Here is an 18147-nt window from a genome sequence, read left to right as displayed (position 1 = left end):
AAATTACGATTTCATATTTTTAATTTTATAATTTCTGCATGCCATCTTACCAGATTTAAATTGATGATCTATAATCCGGAAAAACCAATAATCCAGCATCGCCGAAGTCCCGACGAGTCCGGATTAAAGACTTTTGACTGTATTTTAATAACAGTCTCAAAATGTGCTTATTATTGCTTTATTATTGCTATATTATTGCTTTGTAGTAAGCTGGGTTGCTGTAGCCCTATGATTTTCACATTTAAAAAAATTATTTATTTTCAAAAGATATTAGCTTGGATATAATAATTTTCTTTCAGTCGTACTTGTTTTAATTGAACTTCTATTTTCTTTCCCGTTTTTTCATCGTAGTATTTAGAAACACGCTAAAAATCTTTCTCATGGAAATGTAATTCACAGACCTAAATCCCACAAATGTAAACATAAACCTAATTACTAATTTTTAAGTAATAAAAGTAGGATTTCTTGTAGTGCAATTTATTTTTTAACAAAGCAGGTAATAGTAAGCATATGTGTGTTTGTCTCCCATTCAGGGGGAGGGAGAAGGATTCTTAGTGACATAAGTTTTAATAATATTTGAATTTTCATGCATTAGGAATTTAATTTATTTCTTATTTTATGCAAAACTGTGTAGATTATATTACAATTAAAAAAACCATAAGCATATTTATTGCCTTCACAGTTTCTTTAAAAAAACTTCTAATACTAAAATATATTAAGTTAAATAATTTCATTTTCTTCCATATACGTATGAAGTTAAAAGTTCCAAATTGTAAAATTAATCAAAAGGTAAACAGTTGGAGATTTTAAAAAGTAAGTGAATATTTAGCATACAATTTGATACATAATTATGCTAATTGATATGTGATTACACAATATAATACATAATGTATACTATAGAAATGAAATTCCTTAATATTAACATATCCATTCCTTTAAATACAGAAGCAAATACATTAATACCGTATTTATGCGAATCTAATGCGCCATCGAATCTAATGCGCATCCCCATTTTAAAACTTTAAATAATAAAAAAAATGTTTGTCGGCGAATGTAATGCGCTTCAATGGTATGAGGAATTTATTGAATCTTATTTTATACAAATATGGATTTGTATATAAACTATCAATCAATGGTATGATAATTTTATTTAAATTTAGATACCATATTTTATACAACAATGGATTTATACATAAAGTAGTAGAACATAGAATTAACCTATTAGTGGGCTATTGTTATGTGAAACAATCATTGTTCATTACCACTACCGTATATACGGAACCTATCGTAAAATATGAACATGAAATAAATCGTAACATTTCTATAGCTAACAGTTTCTACAAACCGTGATTAATAGTAATCGTCTTTATTCACTACTGTTTTCATCACTGGAATCCTCGCAGCTTTCTTCGTCAGAAGCAGATTCATTTCTTCTTTCCTCATCGTCATCCTAGGCGTTTCAGAGCACGTCATCTTCACTGCCATTCAATGAATTTGAAATGCAGCATTTCTTGAAAGATTTCGCAATCATTGTATCTTCGATGCTTTTCCAGGCAGCAGAAACCCAGTGTGCAACAATGTGCGGTGCAGTACGCTTAATTTTTCCTATCGGGGTCAATTCACGGTTTGGCTCATAAAACCAATTTTCGTACTCCGCCTGAACGTACCTCTTGAAAGGTTTATTTATACTAACGTCCAGTGGTTGTAACACAGACGTAATCCCTCCAGGAATGATTACAAGATCACTGCCTAGGCTGCGCGTGTTCTTTTTTACGTCGTCGGTGAGATAACCAAGAAATGCATCCAGACAAAGCATTGATGAAGAGCCCACCGGGACGGCGTTCCCATACATTTCGGAGCCAATCAAGCATTAATGATTTCGTCATCCACCCCTTCTCTTGGTTTCGAATGAGGACATCATCTGGGAACAGCTTTTCATTCTTAGGGGTTTTAAGCCTTGTTTTCCATTTGAAGATTAAGAAAGGGGGAAGTTTGCACCCGTCTGCTGTTATTGCCAACATCACTGTTACGCGTTGTTTTACACATCCCCAAGTTTTAATGATAACTTCCTTAGTCCCCTTCTCCGTAATGGTGTAGTTATGAGGCATATCAAACCAAATTGGCGTCTCGTCAGCGTTGCCAATTTGCCCCATTGAAAAATTCTTTTCCTTCCAAAGTGTGATGACATACCACTGAAATGTTAGTAGTTTTCCCTCAAAATCTGCAGGAAGCTTTTGGCATATTGTTGTACGGCGTCTTAGAGATAAGCCCATCCGCTTCATAAACCGATCCACCCATCCGCGGCTAGCCTTAAACTCTTGTTTCGGTATTCCAAGAACTTCAGCCTCCTCTTTTGCTTTATTTCTTATGGTGTCACTAGTCACAGGTTGTTCATTTTTCTTCCTTTCACGTACAAATTCCAAAACTTTTTCTTCAATTTTAGGGTGTCTTCCTTTGCGAGAGCCAGTGAATTTCTTTCTACTAGCTTTAGTTGCAAACAGTACCAATTTCTGTTGCCGCCATGAGCAAACACTGCTCTCAGCTACGTTGAACTCTCCCCTGCCTTTCTATTGCCATTTTTTTCAGCATAAAGAATTACTTTACGTTTGAAAGTAGCGTCATATGACATTCTCCTCTGTTTGCCCTCCCTTTCGTGACTACATACTCTGCAGTTTGTATCCTCTATGCAATAATGTGTCAACGATAAATGTAATGATAAATCTAGTTGACAAATACAGTAATCCATTGTTACGATTTAAATTTGGTTGACGTCATCGGCGAACTTTGCACTCGAATCTAATGCGCCATCGAATCTAATGCGCACCCCAATTTTGAATATTACATTTAGCCAAAAACGATGCGCATTACATTCGCATAAATACGGTACATTTAAATTTCAAGTTAGGCTTAACTTACCCGAGAATATTTCAAAATGGTAAAATTTTCTTGCGGTATCGATTTTAGCCATCCATGTAATACATCTTGTTCTTTAGGAAATCTATATACTTACACTTAGGACCATCATTATAATTTCTTTGGCATAATGACACACAGCACTTCAAAGGCATAAAGATTAAATTAAGCAGACATTCAACCTACTAAAACAACGCTTTGGTTCACTAATGCGCCTTTTCACGACCAAGGGTGAAATTCCCCTAACTTGCTAATGCCATCGAGATGGTCTTGGTTTGACCGAAGGGGCTGCCTTTCGCACCTCATCGAGATAGAAAACAGTTTGTGATGTCACTAAACTACGAGCCTTCAGTATGGAGGCTTGTGTTTAAGAGGGCATTGCTAGAGCTCAAGTGGAACTGTTTGTTATTGAGAATACCTAAAATAGTCGAGTGAGAGCAAGGGCATCGCACTCATATATAATATAGCATGCTGTTTCCTCGTTCTTACAGTATTTCTTGCCTATAGAGTCTTGTTGAAAAAGTTCTATAGTATGAAGGTGCTTTCTGAAATAGTAGTGTCCCTTGATGAAGCCCAATATTATTTGTATCTTGGACACCTAAGAATTTCAGAGGCAGTCTTAGCAGAAAGACTGATAATCACACTTTTACCATATTTTTTGTCCAGAAGAATCAAACCAAACTTTATTCATCTCCTGTTTTTCCCATTTAAGGAGGACACTCTGTGCAGTCTTCATATTGATACCACAAAAGGGTTCCACACCTATTGAATTAAAAGACAATTCCTGTTTTGCAAGTTCATCTGCCTTTTGCCTTCAATTCCCTTAAGTCCTGGTATCCAGACTAGGATTACCTTGTTTCTGGTTGTTAGTTCTCTGAGAATGCTTCTGCATTCCAAAACAATCTTTGATTTAATTTGAAATGAGTATAAAGCCTTTAGGGGTGCTTGGCTGTTGCTAAAAATGAGAATCTGTTTACCATGGTAGCCTTTTCTTATATTTATTTGTAGACAGTTAGTAACAGCAACAACCTCTACCTGGAAGACAGTGGCATACCAAGACCTTTAAAGAGATTAATTCTGGGGGAATACACCATGTACTTCCAGTCCTTCGAAGTTGTCTTTCTTTGATCCAGATTAGATCATTGAACCTGTTGTTAAATGGAATCTGTTGTCATTCAATTCATCCTTAGTAAGAAAAACTATCTCGAACGGCTGGTCAAACATGTAAGTCACTTCCATGATATCTGAAGGCATTAGGAGAGTAGGATCATGAATTTTCTTAGTAAAACTGATATAAACTTTAGTAGTAAGATTGTCATACCATTGATTTTGCAGCATCATTCTATATGCAGTCATTCTAGCAACACTACAAATGAAGATGTCTAACCCTATTAATTAATGCTAAAATATTAATGCTATTACTGTATGAAAAATACACATGCTAATTTAAAATTCCAGGTGTGTATGTGTTTTAGAATGACAAAGATTTTGTATGAAATTCAGTTTTATTTAAAATAATGCATACAGTATTTAGGTATATTATTTTTACATAAAACTGGATTATGAAAAATTCTGCACGAATTCAAAGATTTTTGGGGGAATGCAAAGATTAATGCATTAATTACCTTAATGGGAATAAATGAAGACAAATTAATTGTTATTGAATATTCTTAATTTTATTTGTTGTTATTGTTTAAAATAAATGTGTTATTTATGGTTGTGAATGCATTATTTTGATGTACTTTAAAGTTCAGGTTTTATCCATGAAAACATTAGATGTCCAAGATGGAAATGTGCACTGAGAATTTTTTTGGCATGTTAAATTAATTTAAAATGTTGATTAATCAAAAACATTAGCGTACCAAAATTTAGCATTAGACATAATCTTTAGTTTCTATCGTATTCAAATTGGGATTGCTGATAATTCTGCAAATGCTTTCAGTGAAAGCAAGAAATGTAAATGATAGAGATGATTAATCACAGTAAGTTAAATACTGAAGCATGTCAAGAACTAGACTTTTCGTGTCAAACAGTTAGGCAAAAGAAAATCTGGAAAGGAATAGTTCGGGAAGGACAGTTAAAAACCATACGCCTATAGAGAATATGCCTGTTACTAAATGTAACTTGTGGCAAATCCTAAATCTGACTGTAAGAGACTTATCATTATGTTTAATATGAAACAGTAACTTAAGAAGAGTGTAAAGACCCTTTTATTTAAAACTTAAGTTAAACAGAAGGCACACTTGGTGCTTACATGTGTATACTTCATATATATTTAATGGAGCCACCAACAGGATGAAGATAATTTGGTAATCAAAAGGATTTCAGGTGAAAACATCACAAATGAAGAAATCATGGAGAAAACAATGCAAAGAAAAGCATTGTGGGAGAAAACATTGCAATTCTAAAACTTTGTGATAAAAAAAACCTCAGACAATAAAGTGGCTCACAAACTTCAGAGGTATAAAGCATTTTTGTAGAAAATATTATGGTAAAAAATAAAACACCTGCAAATCATTGCATGATGATAACATTTCAAACATGTGTTTTCACACTTTAAAAATTTTAAATGCATATTCGTGCAATGATTTGTGATCCTAAGAAGGAGTGAGGAGTATTTCTGCCTCTATATTTCATATTTTTATTTTTTCATAAAAAACTTGTAATATAACTTTATAAAAGAGCTGAGTTAACTTTAATAGTTAACTGTTTAAGTTCTGTTAAATAATAACTCCAATAGTTAACTACAGAATTTTAAAAATTCTATACATAGATTAGAAAATTCCATACATACTTCGATACATAGCTTAATTTTCACGCATTTTAAGTTTCCTTGTTGCTTTTTCAGTAAAAATGTATTAGTTAATTCAAAAATATTAAACAAAGAGGTAAAAATATTCCTCTTTCCTTCTTGTGCTGCAGATATGCATTTAAATTTTTTTAAGTTTGAAAACACATCTGAAATGTTATTATCTAGCAGTGATTTGTAGGTGCTTTTTACAACAATTTTTTTCAAACTGTAAAGATTTTTTAACAGTTCTGTTTTCTGTGATGTCTTAGATTTCCTATGTTTGCACCTGCCAATGCCAATGATTTCAAATTACGGAGTAACTATGGTTTTAAGACCATTTACCTCCTCATCAGAATTATGCTTTCTTTTCTCTCACAATGTTTCATGGAATGATATTTTCCCCTTGTGTTGTTTTCTCTCTGATGTTTTCATCATTGTGTTTTGGAAGGATTGTAGTGGTATTATTAGTTGCAAGCTTTTGTGTCATAGTGATGGGAATATTTTTTTAAAAATAAAAGTTACTTATTCTTTGGATTTGGTGGAATAGTATTTGTTTTGATATCCTTGTTCATATTTGAATTGTTTGTAAAATGTTTGATCAGATGAACCTTAAAATCAAGTGCAGTTGATCACATGAAACTTAAAATTAAGTGCAGTAACTGCCGTTTTGAGGCTAGATGTGTGAAGGTCGTTTCTTTTCTGAGAAATCTAATTGTGTATTGTGAGAAGTGAAATTTGAAAATGAAAGTATAAATATTTTGCAACGTGTCTCTTCATATTTATGGTGCTATTGTGTATTGTCATTATTTAAATGATATGAGTGTCATTTCTTATGTCAAAAGATCTCCTTTGAATAGCTTCTTTGAGAAACTTGGCATAGGTCATAGGACCTAAAATAGAGAAGTGTTATTGAGAAGTTGTAAAGGATTTTATTGATAAGTTTGTGTTTTGATAAAGGATTCAACAAAATGGTAGAAATAATTTATTCCCAATAGAGTAGTTGAAGTGCATGAAAAATCAGATCCCAGGTTTTGGAGAAAAAAAATCGCACTCCAAAGCATGATTGATGATTGATAAAGCTGTTGATTTTAGAAGTGTGCTAGCTCAGAATTTATTGTAAGACAGAGACATTGGTGGTGTTGTCCGTGTTAGCTGAAAAAGAAAGGTAGTTTTTATCCTAAACATACAGTGAAGGACATTATGTCAGAGGTAATAAAAACAGAAAAAAAGAACTATTGTGCATAGTGCTGTGGTTAAGAATTATATGATTGAGGAAATGCAATATAATTATAAAATGGGGGAACACACATGCTGCATTTAGAAATTAAACAGAAATACTGGATTATTAATGCATGAACTTTTCAGCAGAAGTGAGCTAGCATATTAAGTAATGAAAGATTTTCCAGCATCCAGACTTAACTTTAATAACTTTCTCAAAAACTACAGTGGACTAAATTTTACTGATCATTTTCAAGTCAAGTGAAAGAAAGGATGGAGTGTTTTGAGATTTGAAACCTACATTTGTGCTTTTGTGTGTTTCATAACAAATGCAGCTCATCTAGAACAGGTGGGAGCAGTGACATAGCTAGGATTCCAGTGCCCGGGGACAACTAAAGAATTTGCACCCCTTTCTGTGTGCCAAGAATGGAAAACATTTCATTAAAACGTTTCGTAGCATCAATTTGGCACTGCCTGGATGCTGTGCCTGGGAACAGATGTCCCTCTTTGCCCCACCCTAGCTATGCCACTAAGTGGGAGACATAACATCAGAATTCTTCATAGCATTCCTAAAATGTATCGTTGCTAGATGAGGAAGAGCAGAAGAAATTTACAGTAATTGTGGCACTGATTTTATAGATGTTAACAGAAAACTGAAGGTAGTGCATTCTTATCAAAAGATAGACAGATACCTGACATAGGTAGGAATTAACTAGAAATTCAATCTGCCTTCTGTGCCACACTTTGGTGGATTGTAGGAATCTTCAATTAAGGTTATAAAATATCACATGGGAAGGGCAACTGCTTCGCAAATTCTTAACATTTGAAGAAATTTTTACATATCTTGCAGAAATTGAAGCATGTCTGAACTCATGATCGTTAATAGTGATTTCAAGTATCCAGATGATTTTTTCGTGATTACATTAAATCATTTCCTGATGGGAATGTCATTAAAAGGTATTCTGGAACCATATATGGGCAGCGATAAATTACCTCTTTGTAATTGTTGCAAATTGGTCCAACAAATATTTCAGTCTTTTCAAAAGTTGTCTACGAGTTGTTTTATGCACAAAATGGAATTTTGCCTTAGTAAATATCAAACTAAATTAGTATTCATAATTAAAGAAGGTAATTTATCAGCCTTAAAAAGGGCAATGGACTGTGTTACAAAAGTTTACCCAAGGACTGGTCACAATTTATTCATGATGTAATATTAAAGGTTACAGTTTGTAAATTCAAGAGCTCCATAAATAAATTCTGTGTGTTACCTGTGGAAAGTTACATATTACTGAAAATTCTTAGTCTTAACTGTAATTTGATATTCATCAATCCTTTATTTGAATGTTTCAAGTTTTTGCATCAGTTCTATTAAGTTTTATGTAATTCATAGTTTGTATTTTTTTATAATCATTTTAGAAAGTTAATACCACTCATTTAAATTAATTAATTAATTAATTGAAATTTAATTTTAAAATAAATTTTAATTAATTAATTAAAAATAAATAATAAATTAAAATTTCCTGTCGAACGTATGTATTTATTAAGAATAATATTAGCTAATAACTAATACAATGCTTATGTAATAATCTACATTAGTTCTTTTGTTACTACATGTAATAGTTTATAATATTCTGTATTATCTGTAGATAGTAACTTGCTATCATTTGACTTAATTTTGTAAATAAATTATAATATCTTGAATGGCTATCTGCAGGGAGATGTTGAGATCTCCCATGGAGGCACTGTAATAGCCTTAAACTGGATGTAAAAAAATATTAGTTGTGAGAGCTTGAGTTGGTGAAGGGAGGTAGAAGTAGTTGAGTAGGATACAGAATATGAGATGTTATGTATTATAATTCGGCAGAGTGTATTAAGGTGTTTTTCATTAAAAATGTAGGTATATTTTCATGAATGTACTTCACAGCATGCATAATGTAATTATTTATACATTGAAGAAGACAGTGTTCTTTTTATTATTATTATTATTTACATATATGATTAAATTAAGATTTATTTCTCACTCATTGATATTAAATAGAAATTTTTTTAAATTTTCAGGTTCGAAACAAATCAGTTGTAGAAGAAATGGAACATTTATCAGTAAAAGATGATGCTAGTGATGATGGCTGGGTAAGGGTAGAAAGAAAAGGTAAAAGGAAATGAAGTACATGATTTAAAGAGATTTTATTCTACTGTATGTTAATTGTATATAAGTGAAATGTCACAACGCTTTTACAAAAAAAAAAAAAAAATAAATAAATAAAAATAAATAAATAAATAAATAAATAAATAAATAATAATAATAATAAATAAAGACTTTTTTATGAAAATCTTATTGAGTTTTTTCAAAAGCGATTTTTTAAAAAATTCTTACAATCTTTTCTGAAGCCTTTTTCATTGTTTTATATGATTAAGGGAATTTTCAGTATAATATTATTTATTGCCCTGAAACTATTCTTTAAAGTTTATTAGACAAGATATTCAGTAGATTATAGAGTATCTTAGTTAATTAACCAGTTATTATCACTTTGGTTTTTACTCTAATTTCTGTTTTCTGTTTTTCTCACCAGAATGCAAAATAGTTCTGCATATTTAAGCTGAGATTTTTGGATCTTGATATAGAGAGTGTGTCTGGCATTTTGTGCTGTGTGGTTAATTTCTGCCATCTCTAACAGTTGTAATTATTTGGCTTTCTCCCACTTCCCTAGCGTGCATTCGTGGTGTAACGATAGCACATTGGGCCGGTATTCCAGAGGTCCGTGGTTCGATTCCCGGCGAAGCATATTTTTCATCTTTCCTGCTTCCAATTAACCTAATGACTCTACAAGTGGCACCCGAACTAAAAGGGTTGTGGGTGATGATTCTCCGCAAGCAGGATTTGGCGACTAGGTCCCCTAAAACCCTAGTTGCCTTTTAAAACAGAGAGTATATAAGGTATTTCTCCCACTTCCCTAGCATGCCTTCGTGGTGTAACGGTAGCACGCTGGGCCGGTATTCCAGACGTCTGTGGTTCAATTCCCGGCGAAGGCGATTGCATATTTTTCATCTTTTCTGCTTCCAATTAACCTAATGACTCTACAATGTTTCCATTTTCTTCCTCCCATGTCGTTTTCTTTTTCAGAGTTTGAGGCTCAAAGTGAGATGCTGTTTCATCCTTTTGTTTGCAGTTTCGTATGGAAGTAAAATTGCCTATGCATTTGCAATGTGTTGTGACCCATAAGTTTGGAAAGGAGGGTCCTGGGAGTTTAGAGACAAGGTATTATCTCCAACAGATTGCTTTGATTGCTTCAGATTGAAACAGGAGGCACTTAGCAGTCCTAGCAAGTGTCAGTCGGCTGGTCACTAGGCAATAGTGTCAGTGGTATGGGGATAAGCTTTTAGGAGCACTGACTGTGGGGCTTCAGATTGCATATGGGCCCAGTTAGCCCTAGCACTGGTATCTGTGTCCCCTTGTCAGTCTAAATAAGGGGTGTGGTCATTGGGTGTGAATTATTTTTTTTTCTTTCAAGTATACCTCAAACATATCAACAAATTCAGGAAATGAAAATATTTCACATTCAAAAAGCTTAAACTGAATATAAATACCAATTCTATTATAATGATTAATTAGCAATGGTAAGCACAGCAAATCTACCATGTTTCCTGGCTGCACACTACGTGTGATCTTAAAAAATTGTCTCCATTTTTTATTCATAAATGAATCCACTGTAGTATTGGGAGAGGAAAAAAGCTTCAGCAATACAATATGCAATCGTTCTTGTGTTAAAAAAAACTTCGATAAGTCAGCGTCAATGTGTCAGAGCAAAAAACATTAAACATCTGTCATAATTTTATCTCGGAGGTTGACATTTTCGTTTCAGAAGCAGAAATTATATTTGACCAAAATGTATATGCTGCTGATACAAATGTATGTGTATGTGAATCAAGATGTGCAAAGAAGTTCAATTTATCAATGGAAAACATGTAATCTTAACCTCCAGGGCACCTGATCTGCCAAAAAAATATTAAGGCCAGGTACTTATATTTCGTTGCAAGACCTTATATCCTAAACCCCTTGCAATGCTTTCAATGCCAGCTCTTCAGCCCCTCAAAGATACCCTGTCGTGGCAAACGTACATACACTTGTTGCTTGATGGAAGATCTTGACAATGAAAATTGTAGTGCAGAGCCACTTTGTTTTCTCGGTGCATTTTCTCGGTGGGGCCCAGAATGGACATTGGAATTGAGGTTCAGACCATCAAAGTTATCGAAAATATTTCATATGCAGAAGTAAGAAAACTAATGGCACGTAATGCAGGGGTGTAAAAATATGTGGATGCTGTAAAATCATTAGCAATCCAAATTACACTTAGTATACACCAAAAACAGCAAACTCGAAATTTACTGGAGAAAACAATATGTAACCCTTTTAATAATTCACCAAATCAAAAAGAAATTAAAAACACTCAGGGAATAATAACGCGAAGAAGAAAACAGAAAATTTGTTCAAAAAGCCAGAGTATAAGCTCATTTGAGAGTATTAACCTAGAATGTGATAGCCCTGATATGAATGTGGAAAAGAGATTAGATATCCCAAAGCATCTTTTTCCACATAAAATGAAAAACAGCACAGAAAGAACAAATATCTTTTATAATGGCCACCTGCATTTCATGAAATTCCACCAAAATCTCATTGATGTCAAAGAAATTATCAATATGCATCATCCTGTGTACTTGGCACAACTTTCGTTCTTCCTAAACTGGAGGAACAGGCTAAACTTTTTCCTTTGCCAGGAAATTGTATAAATGTGTTAGCGGAGGTATAGGTGTCTTCACCTTACTTGAATGTCCCTCAAGTCCTTTGTTTTTATCTACAAGCTCCAAGCTATTGCCATCCAAATAAACATAAATTTCATTTGTTCTCTTTAGTTGCCTCCAAATGACCATATTGATCAATGAGATTTAGATGACCAGTTGAGCAACTCCCTGAAACCTTTCTCATATTAGGGTACTTAAATGGCAGTAGTTCGCTCTGGGGAAGTAAGGACATAAATTTTTGAGGCAGAAAAATTGAGCTAATGATGGAAGATTATTGCCCTTGTCTCTACAGTAATGGATAGGATACCTACTTTCAGGAGCTTACAAGAACATTTCTCGTTTTTGTTCTTATCTGCTCACAGTGGCGGTTGGCCAAAGAAATCGTCCCTGGCAGAAAGAAATATGTTGCCCCTAAGGCCCCATATGAAATGTCATTATACATATAAGTTATCATTCTCAGCATCATCATAAAAAATAATTTTATAAAATAAAAATATACCTTTTCAGGAAAGTAACACTTTATTCATATATGTATTCATATATATACATACACACAAATAAACTACAAACAATAAATAACTGTGACTAAATAATTGTATAAACAAAACAGTGGTTGATTCATAATTAACCATTTAAATATTTTTGAATTCTATGTGTCTGGGCAAATATTTTCTCCATTATATCTTCAAATTTTGCTTTAGTCAATATATCCTTCTCTATGTTCATGAGCATCAATGACTTCAATTGACTGTAAATCTACTTTTTACAGTTTTTAATTTTGAAAAAGCTCTTTTGCATTTAACTTGCATTATAGATAGGGTGAGTACAAACTTATAAGCAAAAAAGAAATAGCGCCACGCGTTGCTGTATAAGTTATATTTCTAGAGTATTTTATATATACACACAAGATGCAATTTTTGCAGAAGTTGCATTTAGCTCTGCATGAATGCTCATTAATAGATAGAACACTCTCTCCTTCTGACTCGGTATCAGATTCAAAATAATGATTTTCAATTGAATTTTTTAGTATTTCCCATATACTTACTAGGTGCTGATATTCATCCTTTAGATTGTCAATTATTACACCTGCTTAGTGCCCTAATAATATAAATAAATAGTTGAAAGAATTTGGCGACAGTGGCTTCAAAAAGTTTTGGGGATCGAGAAGAGATATGTCTTCATACAAATTCCTATGCTCTTTAAACCTACTTTCAATCAATGAAATGGTATTATCCATTTTTATAATGGATAAAAATAAAATTAAAGGCAATGACTCCAAATTAGCTTGCTTCATTTTTTGCCATCTTCTAGCAGGTAGTTCTTCTATAATTATATCACAACCCAGCCTTGCTAGTTTATTACTGCAATTCATTGCAAACAATTTTAACACATTCAAAGTTTCTAGAAATGGCTTGCAAAGAGTTTGCAGTCTCCCTAACCATATTATATGCTAGGATGTAATATTATCCTTTAGTTTGCAAATATTTCGTTACTGGCTTAGCATATTGAAATATTTTCAAGTATACGTGAGCAGACAAAATTAGTCTAAAGTTGATATTTCGTCTAGAATAGATTTTGCCATTTGTCATATCTATGCATTTTATATATCATTGGAAGCAATACTTTTGGGTACAGGTATTAATTCTAAATCTAAACAATTATCTTTGCAATCGATAGATAGTGCCAGAAATTTGTTTTAGGGTGCAGTATTTCGAACTCCATCTAGATTCACCATATTGTTTCCAGGAAATTTCCATGATCAACATTAACATCTTTTAATCCTATGACTTCGGAAAGCAGTTCCTCTTTTTGCGATAAATTGAACAACATCAGTAATTACTTCCAACAGTTGCTTTCATTCTATCACATATTTTTAACGAATCATCAACGTTTCTGAGAACAAAGTACTGTATACAGGTATATTATTTTCCTTTTACGTTCATAATAAGTGCTTCTGTACATTTATTATGAATTTTACTCACTTCATGTTAATTCACCCATTGTATTACGTGGCGCCAGTCTCTCATTCCTTCATTAACAAAAGTAGTTTCGTTAGAACTGTCAAAATAAAGTAAACACATGAAGCAGAATAATCTGTTTGTTTCTTTGCAGAAACTCAACCATTTTCTATTACTTCCATGAGGATAATAGAACATTAGATGAGGAAGAAAAGGCAAATGATTTGAAGCTGAAGGTTGTCAAGGATGTTTGCTAATAAAATCCTGTCGATCTTGAGCTGCTGTCGGTCGTGCAAAATAGAAAGCTGACAAATATGAAAGAATCTATGATGTGCTTGTTGTTGCTACGGTAATATTTTCTATATTAATGTGTCCGTTGTTAGCAGCACCAAATTGCCCTCTCTTGTGTTTGATATTTCAGCTTCAAATGTTTTTGAAGTGGTGGCCTCTGCACCTCTGCACCTGGTCTTTGCACCTTAATTGTCGTGAGAGAAGATGCTGGTTTCGAAAATCCAGGATACATATCCACTTTTTTAGCAGTGTTTTGCAGAAGCCTTCATTAGTTTTTGTCTCTTTCCTCGAAGTTTTTTTTGCACCTCCTTTGAATTTGTGTTTATTCATTCTACGTACTTAAAAAGTAATGTAAAAAAAGTCAACTACAATATTTTTGGTCAACTTACATTATTCAGTGACACAGTAAAATTCACTAGAAAGTCTTTTTTAATTACAGTTATAATGCAATATTTTCAATTTCACAATTAAATTAGAACATGACTGTACTGTATTTTCATAAATCTACTTTACGCTTGTTAACCATTGTCTACTGTAGGCTGTACCTTACCCTACAGCTACTGTATCTCATGGTAGTTTGAGTGCAATATGCGGTTCGTGCATACATGTCTCCCTCACTTGCAGGGCTGTCTCGTCGAATCATCTATGTCCATTCGATGCTTCGAGTTTCTTGATCGGCCCGAAATCGCTCCGGCCCTATCCCCCACTGTCTGCTCACCATCTCTTTTGCCTTAAAGAACTTTATATTAGCAATCATTTTCCCCATTTTTATAGTTCTTGCATGAGAATGAATAAATTCCTTGTCAAGATCCCTTCGATTATGCTTCATAGGGCAGACAGGGAACTCTACTTGTTCCTTGCAGAGCTCGCAGAGGAGATGGTAAAAGATATGTCTGTCGATTGTGGAGTGAAACTCATAACTAATATTATAATTCAGTACTTTTGCTATATCTGTGACATCAAAAAATTTAAATCACGCTGGAATATTGACTGCCAAAATACTGCCAAAGAAAAGCTTGGAGGTCTTTCATAGGAACCCCATTTTGTCAAACCTTTTAGCCTTAAAAAAATTAAAGCAAATGCAAGTAAAGTAAGGTGCAAGAGCCAAAAGGATTCATGGATATCCTGTGTATCTGAAATTTCATCCTCTACATCTAATAAATGAGTATAGAAAAAAAGAGTTAGAAAAATGATTGGAATATATAAAGATACCTCCAATTTGATATATAGGACTAGTCTGCACCCAGATGATGTTAGTTATGAAATGCTGAAACCTCTCTCCTGTAAGTTGGTTACCCTTTTCAATCTTTACAATGTATGGAATAAACATACCTTGCCCAACATATGGAAGAAAGCTGCTATTATTATCATAGCTAAGTCAGGGAAAAACTCAAAGAAGCCTTCTAACTATTGGCCCATCACACTTACGAGTTGTATCGCAAATTATTTGTAAAAATGGTAAACTGTCACCTAGTCTATTAATTGAGGGGGAATATTAGCTTCAACAATTATTTGGCAGTTTTTCATGGTCCTGAAAACAGAACTGTGCCAACATTTCTGAAGTATAAAATAATATATTTCATTTATAATATTTTGATATATTTTGAAAGTATTAAATATACCATTACACCATTTTCAAATCTGCAAATAGATTTTGTTGCACAAAAAATGAAGTAAAGTGAAATAGCAGATGATAAATTGGCAGGAGTAAAAATGTAGTCTGAGAAAAAATAAAAAATCTTAAAACTTTTAATTAATATTTTTGTTAGTTTAAAAAATAGCTTAATAAATATTTATTATGCATCACTAAAGAAAATGAGAATAAAGAAATTCCATATAAATAAAGCTCATAAAAGTTTATTTGGAAATTTAAGGTTAAAAACACAAGCTGCTAAAACTTGCTGGGAACCAAAGAAATTCAACCAAATATATATCTACAGCTGGAGACTATTTTTGGTGATTAATTTTTTACACCAAGTTAAAGGGCTTGTTTTTGATTTATCCCACCCTGATACTTCATTTTGTATCTTTGCTAATACTATCTTTTTTGTTTGGATTTATAATAATTTTCTATCCTTTATTTTTATAAAAGGCAACAGAGTCAATATAAAAAATTTGGAGAATGCTGATTTGAAATGAGAAATATGTAGAAAATTTTAAGACCCAAAAATGTGAGAAAAAGAAATGTACAAATGAATCACTTGTATCTTGTTTACACTGTTGCATCTCAAAATCAACAATTTTTTGTTGTATAGAACGTTTTTTTTTTTTTTTTTTTTTTTTTTTTAGCAGTGAAAATTATAGGCAACATTTATTTTTCTGATTGTCAGATAACATTTACCCATGGAAAAGGCTTTCTTAAGTTTTCCTCTACAGAAGATATGTTGCTTTCTCTCTCTCTCTCTCTCTCTCTTTTTTTTTTTTTTTTTTTTATATCAGGTTTCAAAATTTGTGAATGAAAAACACCACATGCTTATATTTTTTATCAGTATTTTCCTAAACACTAACCAATTATAATTCAGTTTTTAACTTTTATTAAAATATATTGCATTTCCTTGTAATGTTTGGTTTTGAAGAAATTGTATAACATTGTGAATAAATTGATAGTAAAATCTGAAGTATATTGTATTTTTTAATTTATTTCTTAAAAGGTTAATATATAATTTTAAAATTTTATCTATCTATTAACGTTTGAAATTCTGTCACAATTTCAGCACATAAGAAACACACATAATGCATTAGTAAAGTCTTCCAATTTTTATATCTGAATCTTAGTATAATTAAACGTTCGATTTGTAGTTCATTTCCGCAATAATATTTTCTAACAGAAGACTAGGACAACTTTTACAAACACAGCACATTTATTAAGGAATATTGGATATAGTGGGCATGGCCTCATTAAAATTTTATGGACCCAAAGCACTTAAAAAAGATTTTGGTACCTCCATGCATTTTTGCTGTTATTTTTATCTTGGTAATGATTTAACTGCACCATACATTCCAAGGTAAATTAACAATGGAAAATTTTTGTGGTACCCTTTTCCTTCATGCCTTAAGCACATGCTTATTTTGCTGAGTGGTTAGTCCAGCTCTGGTAATGAGTAGAATTTTAGAAAAAATATTAGTAGTATAACCTGAGCAATTCAAAATGTAAAAATCTTTTCTTTTAATGCATTATTTATTACATGTATGCAGTTAATTATCAAAAAAAAAAAAAAAAAAAAAAAAAAAAAGAGGCCCGTGGGTAGTAAGATTGCTAAATACTATTAGTTAGGTTTAATTCCTAGCAATTATGCTATCTGAGCAAATTCTGCTTAGTTTATCTGATCTGATGATGATCATAATATGTTGAATGAAGAACAAGGTATTTGTGTCATAACTACACAGAAGCATACCTGATTTGCAGAATGAGTTTTATTCCAAAAGCAGATCAGCTAGAGTACTCATTTAAACAGAATAGGGATAGATATGGTATAACCAAATATGACATATCAAACATTTGTAGGTACCCATGGAAGTAAGAATAGAAGGTGGGCGAACCCTGCACTATGAGTGAAGCACTGCTGCCAGGCTTTGGTCTCCAGAGGAGTTTTTTGTTTACATTCAGAGCTTCCTTGACAGCGCTTTGATAGTATTTCCACACACGACAGTTTCATACAAATCGAAAAGCGGGACACTTCTGCAGAAAAGAAAGATTCATTGTTGGATGAATAATAGAAATTTGTTTAGTTTAGTGACATTTATGCAAAAATCACATCTTGGTTATTTTTTGATAACTTGCAACAGCAATTTTGTGGTACCTTTAAAATTGTATACGTCTTTCGATGCCTTTGATAGAATATTCGCTACTTTTATCTTTCAAACATCAAAATGTTTTAAATAAAATAAATGTTTTGTCATCCACATATTTTATTTTTATATAACTAAAAAATAATCACTGGGTTAACTAAAAAATGAAAAAAATTAAGTTCTGTTTCTCTTTTTTAAAATTTTATTTAGCAACATGTTTAATTGATGACTAAATATAATACAAAATGATAAATGAAAAATCTTTGTTATTCGATACATATACTCGAGTAGTGGTCTACTATTTTTGAAAGAGTTTCAAGACATAAAAAAAAAGCATCATCAATGTTATTAACTGGTATATCAATATACTTTGCATATTGTTACATTCTA

General features: G+C 32.4%; 1 protein-coding gene across 3 annotated transcripts in view; it reads left to right on the top strand.

The window, feature by feature from the left end:
- Positions 1 to 16580, top strand: part of LOC118200408 (pre-rRNA-processing protein TSR2 homolog) — a 38838-nt gene extending 22258 nt beyond the window's left edge. For all 3 annotated transcript variants that reach the window (XM_085808186.1, XM_085808183.1, XM_085808179.1), the window contains exon 5: positions 8981 to 16580. In XM_085808186.1, coding sequence (XP_085664312.1) covers positions 8981 to 9085 — 105 coding nt within the window. In that variant the 3' untranslated portion in view covers positions 9086 to 16580. The remainder of the gene's footprint in view (positions 1 to 8980) is intronic.
- The last annotated feature ends 1567 nt before the right edge of the window (positions 16581 to 18147 follow it).

This window comes from Stegodyphus dumicola, chromosome 1 (genome assembly GCF_044657685.1).
Source record: "Stegodyphus dumicola isolate Sdum_Otavi_A_Nest chromosome 1, ASM4465768v1".
In the NCBI taxonomy this organism is placed as follows: Eukaryota; Metazoa; Arthropoda; class Arachnida; order Araneae; family Eresidae; genus Stegodyphus; species Stegodyphus dumicola.
Note: the sequence above shows the minus strand (reverse complement) of the source record. Positions and strands in the feature narration are given on the sequence as shown.